At 44.9% G+C, this 27,616-nt stretch overlaps 2 protein-coding genes across 2 annotated transcripts in view; both read left to right on the top strand.

Annotated features, from left to right (window-relative positions):
- The window catches only part of LOC133413319 (aryl hydrocarbon receptor-like), a 12,870-nt gene extending 9,007 nt beyond the window's left edge, over positions 1 to 3,863 (top strand). The window contains exon 12 of the mRNA XM_061697512.1: positions 92 to 3,863. Coding sequence (XP_061553496.1) covers positions 92 to 175 — 84 coding nt within the window. The 3' untranslated portion in view covers positions 176 to 3,863. The remainder of the gene's footprint in view (positions 1 to 91) is intronic.
- Positions 3,864 to 24,310, top strand: zswim6 (zinc finger, SWIM-type containing 6). Its single transcript, XM_061697511.1, has 13 exons — positions 3,864 to 6,395; positions 14,636 to 14,992; positions 15,531 to 15,679; positions 15,765 to 15,915; positions 16,542 to 16,724; positions 18,101 to 18,262; positions 18,597 to 18,743; positions 19,708 to 20,028; positions 20,320 to 20,455; positions 20,662 to 20,822; positions 21,076 to 21,239; positions 21,316 to 21,397; positions 21,768 to 24,310. The coding sequence occupies exons 1-13, from the start codon at positions 6,011 to 6,013 to the stop codon at positions 22,628 to 22,630; spliced, it is 3,261 nt and encodes a 1,086-aa protein (XP_061553495.1). The 5' UTR covers positions 3,864 to 6,010; the 3' UTR covers positions 22,631 to 24,310.
- The last annotated feature ends 3,306 nt before the right edge of the window (positions 24,311 to 27,616 follow it).

A 27,616-nucleotide genomic window follows, 5' to 3' on the forward strand; every position in this document is an offset into this window, starting at 1 on the left:
CGCTATATAGCGGTTATCGAGAATAACTGGCATATCACTTGAAAGATCCAGGAGATGAAGTGGGTGTACTTGTGCACTTTCCCCTCCACAGATGCCTAAAGTTCCCCTGAACCCGTACGGCTTCCCGGTGCATCCCCCCGGGAGCATCAACCTTTCCCAAAACACCGGCCCCTAACCACCCGGAGCCTAGCCCGAATCCCCCGCCTCTTGGAGAGGAAAAAAGCCTTCTCATTTCAAAGGGACTGAATCGCTGCTGTGTTTTATTGTCTTTTCGCAAAGCCAATGGGATGTCTTTCACCCAGAAGAAAGCCTTAATTAAAGACATAGGCACTTTCTCATACATACAGTGCATCCGTGAACTTCACTTTTTCCACCTTTTGTTGTGTTACAGCTTCATTCGAGACAACTCTCCAGAATGACGTGTTTATAAAAAAAAAATAATAATAATAAGTTTTTCATTAAATTAATCAAGGGGTGTCCAACCCTTTTCGTGTGAGGACCACGACTTTGGAAGAACTTGAGGGGCAAATATGAGAAGTTATGTCTTCCATCCCACAAGAGTTCCTTGTGAAATCATTTAATGCAGTTCCCAGGCGGCTTGAGAAACTAATGCTGGCGTCCATATCGAATTTTAAATAAAACTCCATGGAGTACACTTTCTTCTCATGTTCATTTCTTGGAAGAAGTATAGTTCAGAAATAAGTTACAAGTACTTAAAAATAGGGAGTTACTTTTCAATCACCCGGTATATTGTTTATATATTTAAATTATTTTGAAAAATTGCTATGTCAGAGCTTTCTGTTAAAGGTAATTAGGGAAAAAGATTTTGAGGATCTAGGTATCACTAGCATAGACCCGCCCCTGCACTGAACACCAGCCGAAACCCGTCTCCACATTCAGAACCGAAATGAGCAATCTCTAATAAGATGAACATTTTTTAAAACAGTTACTTGAAGCTCATTAATAACATAATACTCTTATGTTCACAAATTGGACCTCGACTCAGAGCAGAAAGTGGAGGAAACCAAAAGAAGCCAGCTAAAAATTAATGATCTTTATTCACCATAGTTATGAAGACAAATTGGCTTACTATTGTAGTTGTAAATAGTTAATTTTCATCTTTGCAGGTCTCAAAAGCTTTACAGTACAATATTTCATCATTTTCATTTCTTTGACAGCCTTACTTCTCATGCTGCCCCTTTTTGTGTGTGTGTGTGTTACTAGCATTGTGGGTGGGCCATGTCAAACGGCATCTTTAACATATGCCACGGGCCACAAATGGCACACGGGCCGTAGTTGGGACACCCACATTTGTAATACCGATGTCATTTCAAAGCGTTACTATGGAATTCCGTGTGTCGCTTTGGAATGACATCATATATGGGGTGTTGTTGTTTGTGGAACAAAACAAAAGTGGGGAGAAAAAAAAAAAAAAAGTGAAGTGCTGTAAATACTTTCCGGATGCACTGTATAGAATTTATATATTTATATATCCAATTCTATTCAACTACAACTAACGCGACACCATTTTTCTATACGTTGCTTTCAAAGCAACGTTTTGAGCCGTGTCGCTTTAGTTTGACACTCAAAAAGGCAATTTTAAAGAATTGCAATTGATATGAGTACAACTTATGTTATTGCAAACTAAAGTCGTAGCAACACTTTGCGTAGCCACTAATGTACATTGAAGGGTTTCACCGAGCTCTTAGGAAACGCTTGTAAAGCGGCTGCGTGTATCCAGACGCGTTGTTGCGCAGAGGTGATTGGCGGCGCTCGGGCAGCTCAACTTCTACACCAAACGTCGACGTCAACGTGATCTCTGCCAACAAGACTTGTGTTTAGTTTGTATTCTTGCTTTTCTAATAAACACAACCGCGTGGATGGAACAAGCGGTCCGGGCGGGTGCATCGTCTTCGACTTACGCCGATGGAAACGCGTCAGTGGCAAAGAGCTACAACCTATGGTACCTGCTTTTGCCAATGGAAAAGCAGATACTACCAGGTACTATTTCTACTACCTGCTCTTGCCAAATTGGAAGGCATCAATAGCGAGTAGGTGCCATGCCAGGGACTGTTTCTCCTGTTGTTGTTTTTTTGTGCCAATGGAAAAGCCATACCAAATACCCACTAGTACCTTCTTATCTATTAGCAAAACGAGTCACTATTTCTCGTATTGTTTTTAATGCCTGCTTTGACCAAATGGAAAGGAGTCCATCACGAGTAGGCCACCATGCCTACTTTTTCATGACAAAAGGAGGTAGAATTTGTAGTACTATTTCTAGTAGATGGTAAAGAGTAATAGTCGTGTTATGGAAATAAAAAAGAACACTACATTTGAAAGTAAAATAAGAAAAGTAAAAGAAAACGAAGTGGTTTTGTTTCAGTGAGTCATTTGTCCAAACAAAAAGGGATTACTCAACACGCCACTTCCGGCCTGCCTTCCACCAGCTCTTTGCTCTTGTTTGGCTCCACCGAGTGGAAGAAGACGGCACTGCAGGGAATACAAGAACTTGTTTAACGTCTTATTATTCCTAGATCGGACGTCAAACATAAGTTTACAATTGTACCTCGATTTACGAGTGACCCAATTTACGAGTTTTTTTTTTTAGACAAGTCGTCGGCTGATTTTTTTAATTTTTTATTTCTTTTCCTTTTTTTTTTTTTTGAGTTTGCAAATATTTGAGTTATGAACCCTAGATGGTGGCGAGGATTTTAAGCAGCATTTTGGCAGATAACGGACAATTCTTTGCTTTTTATTGTCACTCCCATTTGAAGTTTACTGTTAAAACCAAACGTAAAGAATTACAAGTTTTTTTTTTTTTTTTAACAAACCCCATCATTTACAAAAGTCATTTATCTTAATGCTAACACACGATGCAAAATGCCATAGGCAGGTTTAAAAAAAACTAGCATCGATACTGCGATAGTTATGACCCTTTAAGCAGAAACACGTCATGTATGTACTTTTCTGCTCAGTCCATCTTAAAATGCTAATGTGCTAACACCCCCCCCCCTGCTTTGTCTATGAATGGTAATGTGGTTATTAATAATAAATAGGCTGTAATAAAATAATAAATTCCTAATGTCCTTCTTAGACATTTTCACATTGATTTAATCAGTGCCCCTCCAACAGTTATTTAAAATGCATGAAATTTTCATTTTCTAGGTTAGGGATGGTGCAAGAGAAAAGCAAAAATATTTAGCAACAGGCAGGCCGTGATATTATTTCTAATATCGCTGCTGTCACTTTGGATTGGAATTACTTTTTTTCTTTTCTTTTTTCAATCAGCCCGCAAAGACCCACAAAAAAAGTCTTAAGAAGCCATGAAAAGAAAAGAAAACAGTTTGTCACAGTCAGTTTGGTTTTGAAAAGCCGTTTCCGGAATATGAGACCTTGTCCTAAAGATTTTTTCCGATGGCTACCAAATTTGAACCTCGAACACTTTAGAGATGGACATGAGTTTTTGTCATTGTGTGTGGGCGGAGCATGCCAGCCAAGTTTGATGATTCGTCATAAAAACTCCTAAGTCAGCTCCACACGGTTTTAGACCTTGACCAAAACGCGGTGTCATTAAGGTCTCGTCCTAAAGACATTCATTGGCGCCTAGAAGCTTCTGATGCTCCGATTTCCTTCAAACTAAAAGGCATGTGAAGGCCTCCTTTAATCATTTTAGGGGAGGGGAGTTGAACAGATAAAAATCACAATCCACCAGCGGCACCATGCTGAGAAAACTGGCTCAGTTGTTACTGTGCAGGACCAGACAATAGTGGAAAACATATTCAAGCAGGGAAGCTACATCATGGACAGAGCATGGGGTGATGGGGTGACGGAACAGGGGAAATGGGGTGGGGGTGCGGGGGGGGGGGGGGGTCTCAGCTCGTGGAAGGAAAAGACAGATGAGCTCATTCCAGTGACACACGGCCTGTTTTTGCATGCTTTCAAATGACATGAAAACAAAGGGATGACGAATGAAGCCATCACCCTTAAGCCGAGCAGGAGGTTACAAATAGGGAACGGGGGAATTGCCATTGTGTGTGTGTGTGAGTGTGAGTGGACATGGATGTGTGTGATTGCGAGTGCACGGATGAGTGTAGGTGTATGTGAGGGTTAAATGTATGTGTGTGAGTGCAAGTATGTAATGGCGTGTTTGTGTGTGCATGAAAGCGTGTGTGAGAAATGTGTGTGTCGGTGCGTGGGAATGTGTGTCGACGTGTGAGTATGCGAGTGAGCGTATTTGTGGGGGAGTATGCGTGAGTGTGTGTTAAGAGTTCTTCAGCGCAGCTTTCACCGACACCTCCAATTTGGTCCCACTGATTGGACTCCATGTTGGCTGAGTCCCAGGCTTCACAGACTTTTTCCCGCCCTTGACTGTGAATGTTTGTATGGTGTGTTCAATAAAGACCCGAAAACATGAATCCTATTTAAATCATGTTAAAGACTTTGTTAATATTGCAATTGAGTAAGATGATGTTGTGAGTGTAATTTCTTGAAAATTAGCATTTTTGCTTACTTTTGGGACAGCCTGTATAGAAAAGCACAAGGTACTATTCCACTTGCTTTATGCATGAACACAAGACAAAACGGCTACGCAGCAACTTTGGCTTCCATTTTTGTCGCTGACGTCACACCAACACACGGCGGCATATCGATTTTGCCGAGGAAAAAGGGGCGTTCCCACCGCAATTAGTTATTTACCAATTGCTCTAAAACAGATTCTTGGAAATGACTGTCAATTTCATTTTCGGGAGCAAAAAGTACATGAAATGTTGGCCATCTGGATGCTCTAGGTCATTTCACTGTCCCTTTGTGCTTTCATCTGAAATGTTTTACCAAAATTTTACCAAACCAACCTTTTCTAGTATTTGGGATATTGTCTCTATGGTGCCTCAGCAAACATGTGAAATATGAATTCAAGTTGGCTACGCATTCCTGAGTTCCAGACGTTTTTCTGCCGAGGCCTGAAATCAGGTCATTGGAATTTCTCGAGCTTATCTACATCACTAGCGAAGATTTCCGCCTACCTCTCTGCTCCGAGGCAGCGCTGGTAACGTAACAGCTCTCACAAGTGGGTATTCTACACGGAGGCAACCAATCAGTGACAAGGGGGCGGTCTTAGCCAAATGTGGACATCTACACGGAGGCAACCAATCAGTGACAAGGGGGCGGTCTTAGCCAAATGTGGACAAAGTGGAAACAACACTGGTTCAAACAGAAGGAGCTGACCGAGAGGCCTTTTCTGGACATTCGTATGACAGAACCAAGGTGTTTTATAAAACGAAATTGACACTTTTATATTAAGTCCGTGTTAGAGAGTCACTCTATGGAGGTCTAAATAGCCAAAATACGGGACCTTTAAACGCACTGTTGTGTAATAAATACATACAGTATGAGTAAGAGAGACAACAGCGCCATCCGCTGGTGCGCTGCGCCCTCCCTCAGTCAGACTGAGTCATTTAGGAATCTGGACGTGTGGGTTTTTTTTCTTAAACGCTCCGACATTCCAGTAGGTCACTGAATGTCACACGGGGCGGGGTTGCATTCAGGGGCCCTCCTCTCTCCCCTCCCTCCGCAGCACCACCACGAGGCTCCAGTGTTGACAGACAGGCCGCCTCCAGGCACGCATCGCTCGGCCTTGCTAAGCCAAGCGCAGCCCCCCCTCCACCCCCGTCCGTCCTCCGACACCCACCGGGACAAGTAGCAATTATAACCCCCCTCCCCTCCTCACTCCCCGCTTGGAAGCGTCTTAATTCGGTGGCTCACAAAGGTTTTAAGCGGCCGTGCGGGAATTACCCGCAGTCCGGTCCCCCGCATTTAGCACGGAGCTAAGCGGACCTGGAGCGAGCCGCCCTCTCTTCATTTGTCAACAAAAGCCCTTCCCCCCACGCAGGCTCCTTAAAAGGATGGTTTGGCCAACAACCGAGCCGTGGCTAACGTTCTCGCTTCCCCGTCGCCTTCATATGCTGCAGTGTTGACTCCCCCCCCCCCCCCCCCTCACCGTCGCCGAGCTAGCATGGCGGAGCGTGCGGCCAAGCGGCTCTGCTGTAGGCCGGGCTACGGCTCGACGTGTCGGCCGGACCAGCGAGCCGGGGCCGGCGCCGGGGCTCCGACGGCGGAGAGTCCGGAGTCGTTGCTGGACATCGCGGCGAGGCGCGTGGCGGAAAAGTGGCCCTTCCAGCGGGTGGAGGAGCGTTTCGAACGGATTCCGGAGCCCGTACAGCGGCGGATTGTGTACTGGTCGTTCCCGAGGAGCGAGCGAGAGATCTGCATGTACTCGTCGTTCGGAAGCGGGACGGAGGAGCCCGGCGGCCCGGAGAGCGGCGACGAGACTCGGCTGCCCTTCCGCCGCGGCGTCGCTCTCCTGGAGGGCGGCTGCGTGGACAACGTCCTGCAAGTGGGTGAGTTGAACATTTTTATTTAAAAAAAAAAAAAAAAAAAACCCCAAAAAACAATAATGAATCCAAAATCAAAACAAGCACATTGCAGAGCGGCCACAAAAGAGTCAGAGGCGACAATGGGGCTTTAAATCCTCTCAATGGGAATGTGTGAGCGGGGCTTTGGAAGCAGCGCCTTCTGCTTCGGGCACTTTGCATTTCCATTGCAAGCTTTAAACGCCCTAAATAGAATGAAAATGAAAGCGCACAAAGGGGCGCTTTGGAGCCTCTTGGCAACCTTTTTGCGCCAAGGGAGACGAGGTCATTATTTGCGCTTCTGCTGTCTTGTGTGGAATCCATCCATTTTCCGCACCGCTTCTCCACACTAGGGTCGCGGGCGCGCTGGAGTCCATCCCAGCTGATTGTGGGCGAGGGGCGGGGTCCGCCCTCAACTGGTCGCCAGCCAATCGCAGGGCACATAGAAACAAACCAACCATTCGCACTCATTCACAGTTTAACATAGAATTTCAGTTTCAAAAATGTCCTCCTTAGTGGACATTTGTAGCCTCTTTCTTGTTCTGTTTTTCTGGCGCAGCTCTGAATTCCGCTGACGACATTCTTCGATTTGTATTTATTTACGTGAGCTGCCGAGGATATCCGAACATTCACATATATTGGGCCTCAAACACCAGAGTTCCGACTGTGGCAGAAATCAGTTTTACAAGCAAATAAATTCCATTCAGATCATCGATGACCATGATGTTTTAGATAATGGCAAAAAAACAAAAGTTGTCTCTTGTGGAGAATCAAGCCCTTCTTGAGCAAAGTAAGGCAAGAATGATTGAGAACAAGAAAATGGTACATTGACGAGCAAACGGTGCCATTTACTGGTCGCTTCCCAGTACGCCAGCATGTACCCGACAAACCATACCCGACTGGAATGAAAGCGTTTGTCTTGGCTGCACCAACTGGTCTGGTCTTGAACTTTGTGGTCTACCAAGGCATGACATTGGAGAACAAGCTTTTCTTCATTTGGCAAATTCTGTTCCCCAAGGAACCCCCCCGTGCTTTGACAGTTTCTTTACAATGGTCAACCTCCTCGACTCCCTCATGAATATTTACGAGGTTCCCGATGAGCGCAAGATTATAGAAAGAAAGGAAGAGGGGCAACGACGAGGGTGGACAGACTAAAGCCCTCCTGTACCTGATGTCATAAAGGTGCAAAGTGTTCCTTTGTGTTTCCAAGAAGTGGGATTGGTTTTGGCCGTATCAACAAATAAGCATAATGACGAAGAACAAAGCAAAAGTGATGATGGGCACTTACGTTGATTGATTGTTCACTTTTTGGAATTTTCTTTGGGACTAATTGTTTGCCATCTCGGTTCAGTTTTACATGTATTTGTTCCCTACATTCTAAGTCTGAATGGTTTTTTTGTTGTTGTTTTTTTTGAGACGACAACGAGTGAAAACGGTTTGAAAGTTCGACACATTTGAGTAGGCTGGTTTTGTTAAACTCTGTGGCTGTAAATGCTCGGTTGCAGAAGGAAGCTCATGAGCGGTGGAGGTGAATTTGCGTGATTGCGTCACTCATGAAGATGACATGCCACAGGCGTTTGGGTTTCTGAAGTATTCGTTTTTTTGTTTGTTTTTTTACACTTGGGGGTTTGGCGTGCGTGCACACATTGACGTGTCACTCTTGTAAAACCGATTTTTAATTTCACTTTGACTGATTAGAAATATAAGGTATAATACCAACTTGAACGAAGCACGAAGATTTTTTTATTTTGATTTTTTTTTTTTAATTCCCTGAAAAGTTTTCTTTTTGGATGTGCGAGGATTCCGCCTGACATCGGCAACGATATATTATCTCTGCTTTTGGGGAACGACGACTATTACTGAGCTCATTAGCTTTGCCTTCTCTGCCTCTTCTTCCTGCTGTGAATTACTCAGCCTCTCTTCCAGCAGTGCTCAGTGCTGCCCGCCATGTTGTGGCAAAAAGCGGTACTACCAGATCCACGCAGCGACGACACAAATTGTCAGTCGTGCAGTAAATAGGTTTTCAGAATTCTGGCTTCTGCTCTGCTGAAGTTCGGCTGACCATCCCAAGCAAACAAACAAACAAACAAAAAAAGGCACATTCCACGACCATCGTCAAGTAGGAAAGAGACGTGTCAAGAGGAAGCATATTGAGCACAAAGCAGCTTTTCTCAAAGTGGGTGTGGGGGGTGTGTGTGATTTCACACTACAAACTGGAGCCGATTGGTTTTGGGGGCCGCGTTATGTGTAATCGGACGGGATGAGCGGGATCCTTCAAGGAATCCGCCTTGGTCCACAGTCGTTTTCCTTTGATTACACCCGTCCCCCCCACCCCCCACCCCCCACCCCCCGGGCTCGCACACCTCGGGGCCTGTAATCCCATTTACTCCGCACGCTGCATTGGAATGCTAATGCCGTCCACTACACATCTGCTTGGCCTTTGTGCGCAAGCCTTGGAATTAGCTACATGGGTGCTTCTCAAACTGGGCTCCCTGGAGGGTGTCCTTGGGGAAAAAATAAAAAAACATGTATCCCCTGTAACTAAGATGGCCCTGGACCCAAAAACCTTTTCAAACCATGAACTAGGACTCTTGTTTTAGCATGCGTTGGCGGATGTAAGCAAACAAGGTGAGGATTTCCTGACTAATCAGAGCCAAGAAGCAATAAACAAGAGATGTCACCCCACACACACACCTCGCCGGTGTGTTGAGGAAATGAGTTGCCGCACAGCCGTCACGGCGGCACACCAAACTGTACACACACACACGTTTTTTTGTTTTTGTTTGGTTTTGCCGAGTTTGTACAAGAGCATCCAGAGCAGCCTCAAGTTCCAGTCCAGCTTCAATCTAGAGCTTCCTTAACAGCTTTTAGAATGTCCTGCATTATGCGTAGTGGTGGCTTCTAGTCTGTTGCAGAAGCTTCTAAACCTTCTCGAGCGGCTTTTAGGACCAGTACCTTACAGAACTTCTAGACCAACTTCTCGCGTGTCCATGGCTGCTTCTCGAGCTTCCTCAACAGCTTCTACGTTTTAGAATAGATCGCAAATAGTGGTTTACGCTTCTAGAGTAGACCTTTTTAGACCTGTCGGATCCAAAACCAGAACGTTTCACTGCACAAGGAAGTCGAGACAGTTTGTACACAGGTTTCTTACAGATACGCTTAGTCGAGAGTTAATGCTTAATGCTAAAAGTGCCGAAATTTGACAATGCCGTTACATCGTCTTCATTTTAATCAAATATTGTTGCAAAACAAAAACGTTTCACTCGAATATAACACATTTGAGAGTAACATTTCATCATTGCTGATATTTTAAGATCTAACTGCATGTTTTGCTAAGTCTTGCCACCCCCCCCAAAAAAAGCCCCCGCCTGTAACATTTCAGTTATGTGGTCTCTCAGTCTGAACACTAGGGGGCACTATGCAAAAGTAGAACACGTAAGTAGATAAGAGATGAAGAACAGCATGGAGTCTGGTGGATAGTCGGACGATAGATGCCGTGTTACTATAAAATTAAGTAAAAATAAATACAAAAGTGCTTCTTGAGAACACCGCAAGTTATAAAAGCAAACTGACAGGACAACTGTACATTAACACCATCATCATGTCTGGCCTTTGACGTGGTATCAGTGCCATAGTATCGGAGCATTTCTACGAGTACGAATACAGACGTACAGTTTAGGCACTGGTATCGACACTTGTCTGTATTTGAAAGCAAGTTTTGTGGATGCTTTAAAAAAAAAAAAAAAAAATAATGTTTTGTTCCACCTCGTCTTTTTTTTCCGTTTTTTTTTTCTAATCGAAGATGAGCCAGTGTTGTTGTTCTCATTTGCGTTTGCCGGTCGTGGAACGACAACGAAACGCCTCGACTTCCTGCTCTCGGCTTTCACTAATTCATTGTACTCTGGTCACCGGCACCTTTTAATCACCAGTGATCAGGTTCTCCTTGTGCAAGCTGGTTTTTGTCGTCGTCGTCGTCGTTGCATTGCGAGTCCAACCTGATTTTCAGTTTTATTGTTAATGAGAAGCAGCATTAGTCACTTTCCTAAGTCAGCCTGCTGTGTGCCCGGCATGCGCCTGCTTGTCGACTCGGCATCTTTTTCCCGTAAAAACGTTAACCACAATCCTGCTATTCAGACAAAAAAAAAATAACATAGATGAGACCTGGAGCTTAAAGTGCCCTCCCCAAGAGACCTTTTTTTTCCCCCCACAGGAAATCAAGCGAACACTTCTAATTTTGTTGCATTATATAATGTAAATAATATTGTCCATTTCTTAAGTTACACTTTTTAACATTTTAAGTTAGGTTATTTGCAAATTAACCTTTATGACAAACCAAAACAATATATTAAATTATAAAAACAAAAATAATAAAAATTCATTTTCATTTTGTATTTTCTTTATTATTGATGTCATCATAATCAACCTGTGATTTGATACAATAGTTTTTGACAAATTCTTGTATTTTGTGAAATAATTTTATTTTCAGAAAAATGTGTTTTGTTATCATTTAATTATAGCGAGTGAACCATGAAACTGCTTAATCGCATTTCATAAACCTCCTGACGCTCATTTGTTAGGTCATTTAAGTCTCTGGAGCAGGAGAAAAAAAAATCCTCCGCCGACCGCGTGGTCATGTGCGCCTATTACACGTTATCGCACGTGACCGCGCGCAACCGGCGCACACCAGCACATCGTGTACAAACGTCTTATCTTTAAACAACATTGAAAAACACACACACGCTGTCTCGTGACATGGACATCCTGCGTGTCCGCAAACAAAGACGCTGTGGCTCACAATTGATGATATGCGGCTGCCTATATAGTGTTCGCTCGCGAGATCACGGTTCACCTATTGCGGATTCAGTGCATTGCGGATTTTCTTCGTATTCACATCGTGCATAATTGGCAGTGCCGTTTTTCTTTGGGGGATGAGGGGGGGTTTCTTCTATTGCGGGGGTGGTCCGGAACTTAGTCCCCGTTAAAAACGAGGGGTTACTGCAAATCATACTCTTCCATCAATCTGTCAGGTGTGACTAATGGGAGTGGCCAGTGAACGTCTCCGGTCTGATTTTATTTTATTTATTTATTTTTTTGCCTGATAGCAATAAAAATATTAATACAGCAGTGCCTTGAGATAGGAGTTTGATTTGTTCGCGATCACACTTGCAACACTCATATCTCAAACCATCATCGCCATTGATGCCGTTAATCCGTTCCAGCCCCCCCCCCAATATAATAATCCGGAAAATAGCACTCTATAATCTTGTACATTATAAAAACGCAGAGTAATAACATAAATTTGGCAAATTTTCTGCTTCAATTCATTGGAGCTTGCGTTGCTCCTGCTGAGATGTGCACTTTGGCCACCTGGGGGCAGTATAATGCAGCCATATGGATACAGGTAATGCTTTAAGTCACATTTTAAGATTCTCAGCTGTCACACGAGTGTAAAATAAGATGACTAAACTGTTAATAATACTAAAAAAAAAAAAAAAAAAAGCACCTTAATCGTCATGCAATTGAAAAATACATTAATCCCTTTTAGGACGTAAAACTAATCCCGCATGCATTAACTTTTCATGCTATTGTAAAAAAAGAGTTAAACAAGAGAGCATGCAATATCAACCTGTTAAAAGTCCTTATGAATTAACCCTTTCTAATAAGACTTAAAAACTACAGAACGTGCGTTCTTAACCTTTTACACGTGTAAAAAAAAAAAAAAAAAAACACAAACAAATTAACCATTGTCAATGCGACTTAAAAACAACAAGAGCACGCATTCTCAGGAGCGTTGTGTTGCGAAAGCCACCTCCTTGGGGGAATTCCTCGGCCGCCTTCGCCATTGATTAGCATGCTAGCGTGCTAAGCGGCTGGTGTCCACAGATTGACCCGGTTAACCCAAATCCTGGTTGACCTTAATTTGAACAGGGTCCAGCTCGTCACACACACACACACACACACACACGCACGCACACACTAATGGCCTTAGCGGTCAAAGCCACTTGCCTGCTTCTGCTGCTCCCCCATATGTTGACCCACTCTGGAGGCTAATCAGGCTCCTCAAGAACCCCCCCAACAATCAGGAGGTTGTGGGGATATTTCAGGCCCAGTTATCTTCTTAATTCTTTAGCTTTATTGTGTGTTGGGACCGCGGGAACTATTGTCTGCATTTTAGTTCCACGGTACGTTATCGCGGCCGAAATAAGACCCTGGTTTCTGAATTTACAAGGATCAAGAAGAGGGTTTTTCCTGGCTCAGATTGAGATAACCATTGTGATCAATTACTGAGCCCAACAAACACTTTTTCCCTGAAATATTTACATTTGCATTTTACTGTCCTTCAACATCTTGTAAAATACAGTGGTACCTTGACTTCTGAGTTTAATTTGTTCCGTAACCAAGCTTGTAACTCAGTTTACTCTCGCAGTAAACCCTCGTTTATCGCAGGGGGTTAAGTTTCAGCTAACCCCTAAAGTAAATAAAAAAACTGCGACATAGGGTGAAATTATTGATTATATTACTATACAGTATATATTTATAAGAAAGGGGGAAAAAAAAAAGTCAAAATGTGACTTTTGATTGAGTGGAAGGGGGAAAAAAATAAAGAAATAACAGTACCGTGATGCCCTCACAAGTGGGCAAGGAGAGCCCACTGAGCAGAACAAACAGTCCAACGCGCAAATGCAAAATGAAAACACTCGCAAGGAGCAGACGCTCACACTGAACTAAAACTGGCCAAATGTGACGCGAGCTCACTGAGCCACGACCAAAGTTTTGTGCTGGATCATTTCCGAGTAAGCTAACACAGTTTCTGGTGCAACAGTGACCCGTTTCAAGGGCTCTGTAAATGTTGAACTGCTAAGTGCATTGAAGTTGCAGACTGAGCGAAGGTGGAACTCACAAAGCGTTTGTACAACGCAACAACGAGGCAAGCGTCAATCTCCGCCGCCTTCCCGTCTGCTCCCCGTCGAGGCGGCCCGGGTCTCGTCACGCCTGGCCCGCAGCTGAACCGCTGACGTAACGGAGCGAGGCGGAGGAGAGAAGAAGAAGAAGGGGGGGGGAAAAAAAACAAAAAAAAAACTTTCTACGCTCTCAGCTGAGTGCGCCGGGAGGTTTGGCTTGGCGGCGAGCCATAGTCCTGAGCTCAGCATTCTGTCACGCGCTTCCTCTCTGGGCCCGCTTGCGTCATGCGGCTCGCGGCAACCACGCTCAATTCCTTCCTCCAGCGGGGGGGGGGGGGGGGGGGGGGGGCTAGGGAAGGTCGTGCTCTGCATTTGGAAAACGACAAAAAAGGCCAAAGCCGCCCGTTGAGGCGGGAACGAGCGCTTTCCGGGCCGAGGTGCGCTTTGTGTGCTCGAGTGGCCACTTGAGGCTGGGAGGAGGGACACGTAAACAAGCCTTGAATGGCCATGCTAGGTTGAGGGCTAACTGTTAGCAGCTAATTAGCTGTGCCTGTCCTGTCCTATATTGTCCTGTCCTTCCCTCGCATGGTGTGTAGCACGACTGACCCATACAACACTCAACCAATGTGTCATTGTACTAGTTATATAATGCTTTACTTTCCTCATTTTGTTTACAGCTCGTGCTTTGTCTTTTGTCTTCTTTTCCGATATAATTTAGTCACTCTCCTTTGTTTTTTCTGACACTCCCATTTAATAACTTTATTAAGTTCGCCTGAACGACGGTAATTCTCAATAAATATCCATCAGAATACAAAGAAATGAGATTGGCGGCTAAAAAAGTTCACTGTGACACATTAAAACTGTTCTGGCATAAAAGGGATACGGATCTTCCTTTCTGCTTGACCTAACAGGCGAAGAAGAAAAAAATAAAAAACACTATTGTGGCCAACTAGATCCTCACTGATGATAATTTGTGTTGCACATATTGCGATTGCACCAAGTGCCTTGCTGCCTTAGTTGAAAATGGTCCCGCACAAAATATTCTATTGCAACCCATTTGGGCGGCAAACTTGTCGACGATACTCTGTGTTGCTCTTATAACCAAAAACTATTATCTTAGTTTCTGGTTTTTGTTGCAATTTCTATTGCAAAGCCGTTTCGGTGGCATAGTAGTTGACTCCACTGTATCGCACCAACATTCTTATCCTAGTTGAAAACAGTCCAGCAGAAAATGTTTTGTCTGTTCCGTTTTTTGTTGCAATCCGTTTCGGTGGGAATTCAGTTATCAAACGTGTGACTTACCGTCGTTTTCTTACTTCCGCGCAGGCTTCCACCTCAGCGGCACGGTGCGCGAGCCGGCCACGCCCTCGGAGCCGGAGCTGCTGTGCAACGTGAGCGTGAGCTTCGACCGCTGCAAGATCACGGCGGTGACGTGCGGCTGCGGCAACAAGGACATCTTCTACTGCGCCCACGTGGTGGCGCTGTCGCTGTACCGCGTGCGCAGCCCCGAGCAGGTCAAGCTGCGGCTGCCCATCTCGGAGACGCTCTTCCAGATGAACCGCGACCAGCTGCAGAAGTTGGTCCAATACCTGATCACGGTGCACCACACCGAGGTGCTGCCCACCGCGCAGAAGCTGGCCGACGAGATCCTGTCGCAGAACTCTGAGATCAACCAGGTGCACGGTGAGCGCAGCGTTCACGTCGGGATGCACCGAAAACGCGTGCGATCATTCAAAATATAAAAAAAAAAATATATATATATATATATATATATATATACACCACTTGCTTTCATTTTGCTATTTAGACATATGTTTGAGTAGAATGAATTCAGTCATATATTCTTTATACTCTTGAAAAAGACTGCTATCATTGCATCTTATGGAGTCACTGATGATAATGAAAATGTGAATACAAACGAAGTGTGTAATACTGCCCCCAGTGGCCAAGGCAGGCACGCCACAAGGAGCGGCAGAATGAATTGAATTGATACATTAAATCCTCATGCACAAACTGTTGAATTCTTTTACGTTTTATGTAATTATGTTATTACTCTGTTTACAATATCATAGATTGCTATTTTCCTGACTTCTGAAATTGCAGTATACCTTGAAACCGGTAAGCGGTTTGTTTATTAGCGGTGCCATCGGAGAACGCTTCGACTTTTTCCACCCGGAGCACCGCGTGACGTGACGGTGAACTGTCGTGTGGCGTTCCACAGGCGCTCCCGACCCGACCGCCGGGGCCAGCGTGGACGACGACAACTGCTGGCATCTGGACGAGGAGCAGGTCCAGGAGCAGGTCAAGCTCTTCCTGTCTCAGGGCGGCTACCACGGATCCGGCAAGCAGCTCAACCTCCTCTTCAGCAAGGCAAGAGGACCCCCGCTGAAGTACCACCCCAAACCCTCCTCTTCCGATGTGTTTACCCACAATGCCGCTTTTTGTTTGGCCGCAGGTGCGAGAGATGCTGAAGATGCGGGACTCCAACGGCGCCCGTATGCTGACGCTGATCACGGAGCAGTTCATGGGGGACCCTCGGCTGGCACTGTGGCGCCAACAGGGGACCACCATGACCGACAAGTACAGGCAGCTCTGGGATGAACTCGGTACTTGCAATTATTAGAAGATCAAATAGATATTTTAATTATCATGTTTTAATTATATTACTTATTTGGTCATAATGAATTAGATATTTTACAAATGTTATACGGATATGTATTTTTTAAATGTATGGTATTATTTATAAGTCCTGTAATTATACTTAGGTTAACAACGTTTGTACTTGTATGTATAGAATTGTTTGTTTTTATGAAACAAACAATAATTTATTTGTAATAATTTGAGCAAACTTGATTCACCAACTAATAAAAAAAATAACATTGTTATATAATACCTGTAAAACATGGTAAATATAAAAAAAAAAAATTGTGTAAAATATATTATGTCACTATAGAAATAGAATAAGAATAATAACTACATTTTCAGAATGTAAATAATATATAAATATATAAAAAAATATATAATTTTTGTTTCTTTCTGTCCAGTGCGCATCCAGGGATTAGTCGATAGTTGCTAATGCTAACAATGCTACAATGCTAATGTGTTAGCAGTGTATACAGTTCTATCTAATGGGGTTCTTCAGAATAGTCAAATTACAATATCAGATGCTACCGAAGGATGTTAACAATGCTAACACGTTAAATGATGAGGTGATGCATGCGTGTTCCTGCAGGGGCGCTGTGGATGTGCATCGTCCTCAACCCTCATTGCAAGGCCGACCAGAAGACGGGGTGGCTCAGGCAGCTCCGCCGCTGGAACGGCGTGGACGTGTGCCCCCTAGAGGACGGAAACCAGGGCAGTAGCCAGCTCAGCAACATCACCAACGCCATACCACGAGGACACAACGCCAATCCCGGTGAGAGACTACCGGGACTCTTTTTAAACGTAAACAGGCATGGGAGGTGACTCTCTCCACAAAGAACCTTAAGGAGCTCATTTTGTGGACATACAATAAATGCTGGAGCGGCTTTTCCATTATTCGATATCCTTGATAGCCAGCATAAGGTTCATGTACATAGAAACAAACAACCGTTCGCGCACGCATTCACACCGAAAGGCAATTTTGAGTTTCCAATCAACCTAGCATGCATGTTTTTGGGATGTGCGAGGAAACCGGAGCGCCCGGAGAAAACACACGCAGGCCCGGGGAGAACACGCCAACTCCACACAGGCGAGGCCGGGATTTGAACCCCGGTCCTCAGAACTGCGAGCCAGATGTGCTAACCAGTCGTTCACCGTGCCGCACACTCTTTGTCCTCACGAGTAAAACAACTTTGGCATACTAGTCGGACAACTACACTCGTGAGGCAAAACTGCATTATTTGAAAACCGCAAGCTACTAGTACTAGTGACATTGTAAAAGTACTTGTTAACATATAGTCCTTCACAAGTAGTGCACAGATGTCAACTAGCGCCGTACAGAAATGTTTGTATTAAAAGACTGGTAAGGATAGAAGTAGTGAATCAATGCTTTACTAAAATAAAAGTACAGACTCGGAAATATACTGAAAGTCGAAAAGTAAAAAGTAAGAATGGATTTTTACAGTATACAATACATGTTTTGATAACTTGGCACACTGAAACAAAGACGACCTATTTTGACAAAGTAAGGGATAGAAAGTACAGGTATGTTTTCAAATGAAGGAAATCAAAGTCAAGCGCAGTCAGACAAAATAAATACAGTACAGTGATTCCCCCACTATTCATGGCAGATCAGAACAAAGCCTGACCGCAAATAGTAAAAATTCACGAATAATTAACAGACCCCTAAATGGGGGCTCATAATTGTGTATAGATGTCACACGATGGTAGCAAAGCCTTTAAAGCAGAGAAGGATCATAAAGCACCAGCACCAAGCATCTAGCATGTACACCGTAATGAAGCCATGTTACATAAACGACTATTCAGTTGTTAAATTATTCAACACAAACCACCTCATCAGGAGCGGGGCTCATCAATAGTAGTAGCTAGCATGCTAGCCAAAGTAACACGATAGCACAAATTGACATGACATCGCACACTGGCAAATCCGTACGCTAGCACTTAGCACAAACAGTATTGTCATTAAACGCGCCTTTTGGCATTTACACAATAATAAATGCAAGGGAATGCGGGTAAATCCGTAACGGCAAACGAGACTCCACGAGCTATTCGTAGCTGCAAAGGTGAGATTTACGAACATCGATTTCACTTTGACTTTTGTCGTTGTGTTGCTGACCACGTCCACTTCAGACTCACCTCAGCGCACGGTGTTCACGCGGGCCATGGAGGCCTGCGACCTGCACTGGCAGGACGCCCACCTGCAGCGTATCCTCACCGAGGACCGCTACGTCGACCGCTGTCGCCACGACAACCCGGACCTCTTCGACGGCCGGGGGTGGCCCCTGTGGCACGGTGAGACAAAGCGAACCGTGTAACAAAAGTATGCTAGCGTAATGCTAACGCACAATGGGAAACATCATAGATGGGCTAAGGTAAATTAGCATCGATGGTCCTCTTCCAGTAGACCTCAGTGCTGCCTGGCATGTTGTGGCGCAACGTGGTACTACACTAAAGTCGCTCAACTTGGTACTTGCCTCTATAATGCGAAAAAACAAAACCAAAAAAACCAATTGCTTAAAAATCTGCGCTATGTCTAGGTCGCACTAAAATTACTCCAATTACCAGCGAGTTAAATTCCTTGCCTTTTATAACACACTTGGCCAACAAATCTGATTCCGATTTTCAGAGCACGTCCCCACGGCGTGCGCCCGCGTGGACGCCCTGCGTTCTCACGGGTACCCCAAGGAGGCGCTCCGGCTGGCCGTGGCCGTGGTCAACACGCTACGCGGGCAGCAGCGCAAGCAGCTGGAGTTCTTCCGCACTCACAAGAAAGGTATCTTATTTACTGACAATAGTTGGATTTTGAAAATAAAATAGTAATCCATGGTCAATTTTAGTTGGATTATATATAATTAGTTTAAGTATGATGAATTTAAAAAGGTCAAATGGGTATTAAAAGATCATTTATTTTACTATTATTTTATTAGTTGTTGTATTTACAATAAACCCAATAAGTAATTTCATAATAAAGATTACAAAAAAAACATTTTCATTAGTAAATTTTAGGGAACAAAATGGCTAAATTCAGGCAATAGAATAGTTGATTTTAATAATAATAATTTATGCAAATCTTTCAACTGTATTATATCAAATGTATTGATGATTACATAACCAAATTTGCTAATCAGTTCACAAATTATTTAATGAGATAAATACAAGATATTAATACAAATGAAATACAGCTTTATAATCTGTTTGAGGGCAAAAAAACATCTAAATTAATGCAACAAATAATTTGTGTAGTTTAATAATAAAATCATGCACATTTTTCAGGTGTATTCTAATTTATTGAACGAAGTAATATTGAATATGTAAAATTGAATTGCAAGAAATCATATAGCAATTTATTTAATGGGCTAAATCCATTTAAAAAAAAATCCTAGTACTTTTTGTTAGCAAAAAAAATGCAACATATAAAAGTTTATTTTAATAACGGAATAGTAAGTCATTCTCATTTTTCTAATTGATTGAATTAATTGACCAACTATTTAATAAAATGTGGAAAATGAAATGTATGTAAAATTGTATCATTTAGAACATGGCTGTACATGTACTCTTGATAATGTAAATTCTGAGTGGGCCAGATTTGTCAAACAGTTCATTTTAATAATGAAATGATAGTTTATGCCCATGTTACATTTGATTTCAAATTAATTTAATTAGAAATAAATTCTGTAATAAAATATCCATACCCGTGCTCGCTCTTGTAACATCCGACGTGACACGTGTGCGCGCAGAGGTGCTCCACAAGGGCATGACCTCCGTCACCAACCTGGAGGGCTGGGTGGGACACCCGCTGGACCCCGTGGGCACCCTCTTCAGCACCCTCACGGAGACCGAGACGGACGCCGTGCTGGACGAGGGAGAGACGCCGGCGGCGCTGGCGGCGGAGGTGGCGCTGATCGGCCTCGGGCAGCAGCGGGCCATGCCCGACGGGCTCTACGCGCAGGAGAAGGTGTGCCGCAACGAGGAGCAGCTGCTGGCCAAACTGCAGCAGGTGGAGCCGGACGACGTGCTGGTCAACGTCTTCCGCAAGCAAGCCGCCATCTTGCTGGACGGTTAGTCGACACGGCACCCAGAAAGTTCCGCGTTCGCCAATGTTTTGAAAATTCAGCCACTGAAGCCAGTTACGACATGACATTTGGTAGGCAAGTCTGTCACGAGCAGACTCCCAAAAACGTCTCAAGAAGCCATGCCCGACAAGGTCGGAAGTCTCCGATCCTGGTTCAGAGCGGATATTTTGGTCCTTTCCCGAGCCCCTTTGAGTTTCACTCAGCAGCATGAAATTTGGTACACGTCATTTCCGTCACCGACGTTTTCCGCCATGTGTGTTTTCCTGCTGGCTCCAGCTGGTCCGTACAGCGGTCTGGGCGAGTTGCTGTACAGAGAGAGCGTCCCCATGCATACCTTCGCCAAGTATCTCTTCACCTCGCTGCTCCCTCACGACGCCGAGCTGGCCTACAAGATTGCACTGAGGGCCATGAGGTAAGTGGAACGCATATGCCCCCATGTGCCCTAACAGCAGGATCTTCACTTTTGAGAGGTCCAAGAACTTTGTGGGCCATCAAGCTTTGAACATATTTAACTGGAACCTTTTAGATCCAGGAAGCTACACTTACCAAGAACGAAAGGTTCCCGGAGCAGGAGGGCTTGATGGCAAATTGTTAATCGTGTCGCTCTGTGTGTTCCAGGCTGCCGGTCCTGGAGTCCAGCGTGACGTCCGGCGATCTGTCCCGCTCGCATCATCACATGGTGTCGGTGGTGGCCAATCGTTACCCTCGCTGGTTCACCCTCAGCCACATTGAGTCCCAGCAGTGCGAACTGGCGTCCGCCATGCTCACCGCTGCCAAAGGTACGCCTTATGACCCGCCAGGAGTTTTCCTGGCTCAGGTTGAGGCAAAGGAGGTCCTAGGGATGCAAAATTAAACAATACATGTTTTCAGTAGTGATAGAGTGGCACAATTGGGCATATACTGTAACTCTATATTGTGGATTCCGTCTGTTGCAGGTGGGTCTGGAACATATCTGCCTCCATGAAAGGAGACTCGGTGTCAGGACAGCCCTAGACGGTCTCGTTATTTCAGAGTTTTCTTTTTCGTCGTCAGGTGATGCTCGCAAGCTGCAAACTGTGCTCGAGTCCATCCAGAAGAACATCCACTCCTCCTCGCACATCTTCAAGCTGGCCCAGGACGCCTTCAAGATCGCCACCATGATGGACGGCCTGCCCGACCTGACGCTGCTCAAAGTCTCTCTGGAACTGGGCCTCCAGGTAAGGCGCAACTTCTTCGTGGTGCGAAACCACGCCGTCGTCTGTCCGTTCGTCGCTAATTCCTACTCTTTGGTAGGTGATGAGGATGACACTGTCCACCCTCAACTGGCGGAGACGAGAGATGGTGCGCTGGCTCGTCACGTGTGCCACTGAAGTCGGTGAGTTGACATTTGAAAGAATACAGAAGGAGGAAAAGTCGGGGAGCTCTATTTTCTCATATCAGCTTCTTGGATACTCCCTGGTGTGCTCCCTGGGGACTCGGGTGAACACCGAGGGGGTCTTCGGTCCGCTCCCTGGGGAGTCTCAAGTGCAAATGAGCTCTGTGGGCGTTTGGCTTCTGTGGCATCGGCTCCCCCCCGTAAATCGAATTTCTCCTGCGGGGTTGCTAACATAAGGGCAACTTTGCTAGGGGTTGGCTGCTTAGGCCGTCAGCCACAGATGTTGTAAGCCATAAATCAGAATTTGAAATTTTATAAAAAAATAAAAAATAAATGTCATGCTTTTTCCACTCTTGTCCATGTGTCTCAGGCGTGTTTGCACTGGACAGCATCATGCAGAGCTGGTTCACCCTCTTCACACCCACAGAGGCGACAAGCGTGGTGGCGAGCAGCATCATGTCCAACAGCACCATCGTGCGCCTCCACGTGGACTCTCGGCAGCAGCAGAACTTGGCCAACTCGGCACGGACCCTGGCGCTACAGTGCGCCACGAAAGACCCGCAAAACTGCGCCCTGTCGGCCCTGACGCTGTGCGAGAAGGACCACGTCGCCTTCGAGACGGCCTACCAGATCGTGCTGGACGCCGCCTCCACGGGCATGAGCTACACACAGCTGTTCACCATCGCGCGCTACATGGAGCCTCGCGGCTACCCGATGCGGGCGTACAAGCTGGCCACGTTGGCCATGACGCACCTGAACCTCAGCTACAACCAGGACACACACCCGGCCATCAACGATGTCCTGTGGGCGTGCGGCCTCAGCCACTCGCTGGGTAAAAATGAGCTGGCGGCCGTCATACCGTTGGTGGTGAAGAGCGTCAAGTGCGCAACGGTGCTGTCGGACATCCTGCGGCGGTGCACGCTGACCGCGCCCAGCATGATGGCGCTGCACAGTCGCAGGAACACGGCGAAGCTGATGTCGCTGGACAAGGCGCCGCTGCGGCATCTGCTGGACGCCACCATCGGCGCCTACATCAACACCACGCACTCGCGCCTCACGCACATCAGCCCGCGACACTACGGCGAGTTCATCGAGTTCCTCAGCAAGGCGCGCGAGACCTTCCTGATGGCACACGACGGCCACGTGCAGTTCACGCAGTTCATCGACAACCTCAAGCAGATCTACAAGGGCAAAAAGAAACTCATGATGCTCGTGCGAGAGCGATTCGGCTGACGGATGAAAAACAAAAAGAAAGATAAACACCAAAACGCCACTTTTACTTGAGTTTTATCCTACAACTTGAAATGAACCTAAAGTCTTATTGAGTCTTTGAACATTTCAAGCGATTGGACCGAGATGTGAATGACAAAAGACTGCAGTAAATCTGTTTATCGCAGTTCCTGTCTTGATGAAAATATGCTATATAGAGACCATCGCTTAAAAATCTGCAATATAGTGGGGGCCACCAACGATGAACCGTAGTGTAGCGGGGGTTCACTGTACTTGGGTGCATCTGTGACTGTGAGACTTGCTTTTTTGGTTTGTTTTGTTTTTTGTTTTTTGAATGCATGAATTTTACACTGAATACAAACGTTAACCTCCACCTCGCCCGTCGCTTACAACCTCAAAGAGAAGAGCGGCTTTGAACCAAATGGAGTGACCAATCAGTACCTCTTCTTCTTTTAGTATCCAGCTTTATGGCACCATATTGGGGTTAGAATTAGGGTTGGGGTTTGATTTGGGTAGAGTTATGGTCAGGGTTGGGGGTTACGGTATATATTAGAGTTGGTGGGACCCTAACCTCAACCCATTGAGGTGAGGGATAGATGTGGTATAAGGGTAGAGTTGGGTTAGGGTGGAGCGGCTGGTGTTTGGATTCCAGTTGGGGTAATGTTAGGGTTAGAATTGGGGAAGGGTGCGGTTGGGTTAAGTTCGGGGGGTTTGGGTTGGAGTTGGGTAATGTTAGGGTTGACTTAATGTTGGGGCTCGAGTTAATGTTAAAGTTAGGGATAGACAAGTGGTAAGGGTTGGGTTGAGGTGCCGCAGTTCAGGCTTGGGTTCCAGTTCTGTCCCAGATTCAGGAAAACCTCATTGGGTTTAGCTTGCTTGCTGCACGTTAACAGAAAACTCAGGGATTTCTCTTGGGCGAAAAAAAGCAACACAAGAAGAAAGGAGAACAAAAGCATTTTATATGTAAATATGAAAAATATATGGGCAACAAATATATGTTAGCTAATTTATGACAGAAGAGTCTATGTGAGGCACAATACTTGAAGCTGCAGTATTTTTTTAATACAAAAAACAAAAAAAAACATATCACGAGGACTTGACAGGAAGTGGACCAGCAGAGTGCATTGTGGAAGGAAGAGCGAGCAAACCCAACGAAACTGCTTCAAGTTTCACTTCCGAGCTTCATCCTGAGAAATGTTTCCTCTCCTGTGGTCCTGAGCAGCCTTCTTTCTTGCCTTGTCGTCTTAACGCATATGTAAAAACCATTTCAGCATTTATTCCATATGCTTTCTATCCAGCTCCAGCTCCAGGTCCAGGTCCATGTCGTACCCGCTTTGTCCTCACGAGCAGGACAACTTTTGCATACACGAACTACACGGAGTAATTTCTCAAAACTGCTTTCCATACAACCAAATGGGAGCTGTGACTACCAAACGTTTGTGTCTTTTATTTTTTCTTCCTTTTATTTTTTGTTTTTGGGGGGGGGGGGGGGGGCATGCTTAAAATGATCATTTCAGCTGTGTCGTCGTTAGTGGCTTTTGTTTTAGATACTGTTATTTATTACGCTAGATAAAATGAAAAGATTGTACCGCAGCGTGGACATGCTCATGAAACTGATGTTTGATACACTGATCCGTTTATTTATGTAACTAAATCACTGTTTTATAAACTTGTTCAAAGAATTGTTTGCCTTATGGATTAAATGTTTAGTTCTCGTTTTTGAAAAGGATGAAATGTTTCTTTCGCCGGTGACTAAAACTCGCCTAGCCAATCAGCGTCCGATGGTTAACTTGAAGAAAGCTTTTTTATTTAAAAAAATTTTTTTTTGCAATGGTTGAGTTGTGTACAGAAGACAATTATGGTTAGAATGTGCTATTTAATGACCATTGAAAAGACCTAAATTTAACCCTCTTTCGCTAACATAAATTAGCATTAGGGGAGTATGTTAAATTCGGATTAGCGTTAGGCTAGGGTCAAGAATAGGGTTGCAAAGGGGTGGAACGTTTTTGTGAAATTTCCATTGGAAGTCAAAATGGGAATTTTGGTTATATTCCAAATTGGAACTATTCAATGGGAATAAGTTTGGAATATATGAAAATTAACTGGAAATTGTGGGTCTTTGAATTGAAAGCTTTCGTATTCAAACATAAACGTTTTGTTTTGTCGTAAGCAGACATCCACGCAAAATAGATGGCGCTCGTTGCCCACCTGCGAGGGTGTTAAAGAAACTTAATTGTGCCATTTTATTTTTTTTATTTGACTTCACTCAAACGACTGTGTATCGAAAGCCCTCAAAGTTTAGCTTGCAGCACAGCAAAAACCAACCTAGCGACGGCTCATAACTTGGGAAAACTCGGAAATTGGGGCAGTCGTAACTCAAGGTACCCCTGTTCTTGAAATCTAGTTTTAGGATTACGCTAAGATAAACTATTTAAATTCTGCATTAAGAGCCAACGGCAATGATGAAAGTTGTTTGCAATTTGTTGACGTGCGAGAGGATACATAAGTGTTAGCGTGGATAGCGTCGCGCTACAACACTCGTTAGCCAAGATAGCCTATCCTACTAGGTGACGTTAACCTAACCAGGTCTACCATACAGACCCCGTTCAAAACAATTTGTGAAATTAAATCGGACAAAGTATAAACCATGGTACAGTACCTGGTGAACACTGAAGGTCAGGGAAGCTTTTTTTTTTTTTTTTTTTTTTTTTTTTTTTGTAATGTTAGCGTATGTCACACATCATGGTCGCTAGGGCAACACAATCTAATGTGGCCGCCGGCTCCCTCGGGAGCCTGGAGCCTGATAGGCCTGATTCCGACATGTCTCAGCATTGTGTAATGAATGAATAGTCGTCTGAGGGGGAAAAAAATGAATTCATTCAAGCTGCTTCACGTTTCTCTGAGACTTCCATGACCTTAACGAACCCATTCAGTCGATGTTTTTAATCCTTGCTAACAAGGCTAGCTAGGGGCTGATCCCTTGGTCAACAGTCCAAGCATCGGGAACACTGAACCGCTAACCAATACACAGATCTCCAATTACACCACTGAGGTACACTAAATAAAAAAACAAAACAAATAAATAACCCACATCTTTTATTCCAATACTTACATTTAATATCAGAAACTTACTTTTGACACTTAGAAGTGCATCAAATGTCAGATACCTTTGAGTTTGAGGCTGGTCTTTGGTTTAGTATGTTAAGAGAAGGGTTGGGGTTTGGGTTCAAATTAGGTTAGGGTCCAGTTCAGTGGTTTAGATTTAGTGGTTAGGGTTGGGTTTAGTGGGTCAGGTTATCGTCCAGTTGAGCGGATTTAAGGTTAGGGTACGAGGTAGACTGAAAGGTTCAGGGTGCAAGTGTTTATTAACTCTGCGACCAAAGGGCCCTCAATTCGATTCCCAGTTCCAGTTTGTGTTTTAAAAACACCAACGCGTCCAAAGCCGCATCGAAACGTCAACTTCTTTTGAGCAACGCATGACTTGACTCCTGCATGTCCGTGTGTCGTTTCACGGGACAATAAGGCGCTGTAAGGCAAAGACACAGTTTTTGTGATTTTGTATTTTATTTTCATAAATTTGCTACGTTGTCATTGCTGGCTGACATCTCTGACCCCACCGCCCCCCCTCCCAACATCCCCACTCTTCTCCCGTTCTCTGTGGCGCATTGCACACTTACAGCCAACAACGAGGCGCTCTAAAGCGGCCACATCAGTGGTCTGCAAGCTGGCTGTAACACATCCAACTTATTTCCACCCCCCCCCCCCCCCTCGCTCTTATGCCTTTCTCTCCATGACGCGTGCACACTCACGGCAGACAACAAGGCGCTCTAAAGCAGCCACACCAGCAGACTATCCGAAGGGAAGGTGCATTTTCAGAGGGTTGGCATCGCGAGCGAGAAACTGCGTGACACAATTGCGCCACATAACTGCTGATGCAAACAAAGGCGCATAAGGTTCTTTTAGTGAGTGAGGGGCAACTAATGCATCGCGTGCCCCTGTTTTAGCCACGCCCAAAAAATCAGGACAATTGAAAAGGTAAAAAAGGTCACGTAATATGTCTACAATTGAGGACTACGTAGCACGTTTTTTTGCATGTTTTCAGCAATTTAAATGTCTAATAAATTTAGGTACAAAACTCTGAATAAGCTTTACGGGATCTTAAGGGTTAGGTTAGTGTTTGGGGTTTAGAGGTTAGGGTTGGGTTAGTCAGGTTAGGGTAGGGTTCGTTCCTAACTGCATTCGGCTAGTATGCTTAACAGGCTTTACTACTTGGCGGCTACCAACAGAAGGCGCAACGGAAAGCAGGCCGATTTTGCTGCCTTAACGGGGTGACGCAAAAGGTCCCGAGAGTCCCTTGAGGCTTCATTTTTTTCCGCAACAATGACAATAAAGTATGACTCATCTATTGTATCAAATGAATGGCCATACCTAATTGAAATAAGCAGTCATGATCTGTCATATGCCGATTGAATATCCGAGATGATCACAGAAGGCGCACAAAGGACGGAATCCAATTATTTGAAGCGGGTTCATTTCCATAACGAAGTCAGCATCCGCGCTGGGTTAACGCTTTGTGGCAACGACGCAAGGGCCCTTAGTCCTGCTCACTGGAGCTGCAACATCCAACCCCCCCCCCCCCCCCCCCCCCCTCCAGTTACAGTTCCATTGACTCCTCTCCATCCTCCGTGTGATGAGCCGCCGCTTTATTTGCTTTCACGCTCAGTTGGCCTTCGTTGTTTGCTCAAATGATGTCATGCCAAGAGACGCTGTGCGGTCGCCTTTATTTGGTTAAGAATCTGTTTATTTAAAATGAGCTAAAATGCCCTCGAGCCGCATAGTGTCATAGGCACCAGGTCCAAGCAAGTCTCTTGGTATATAGTCCAAAGTCCCGTGGAAGTCACTGTTTGCCTGGTCAAGGTTCCTAGTTGTGTAGCCAAAGACATGCCGTTCTAGTCCCAAGCGAGTATCTAGTCGTTCGTCACTAGTCTT

This window comes from Phycodurus eques, chromosome 15, assembly GCF_024500275.1.
Source record: "Phycodurus eques isolate BA_2022a chromosome 15, UOR_Pequ_1.1, whole genome shotgun sequence".
In the NCBI taxonomy this organism is placed as follows: Eukaryota; Metazoa; Chordata; class Actinopteri; order Syngnathiformes; family Syngnathidae; genus Phycodurus; species Phycodurus eques.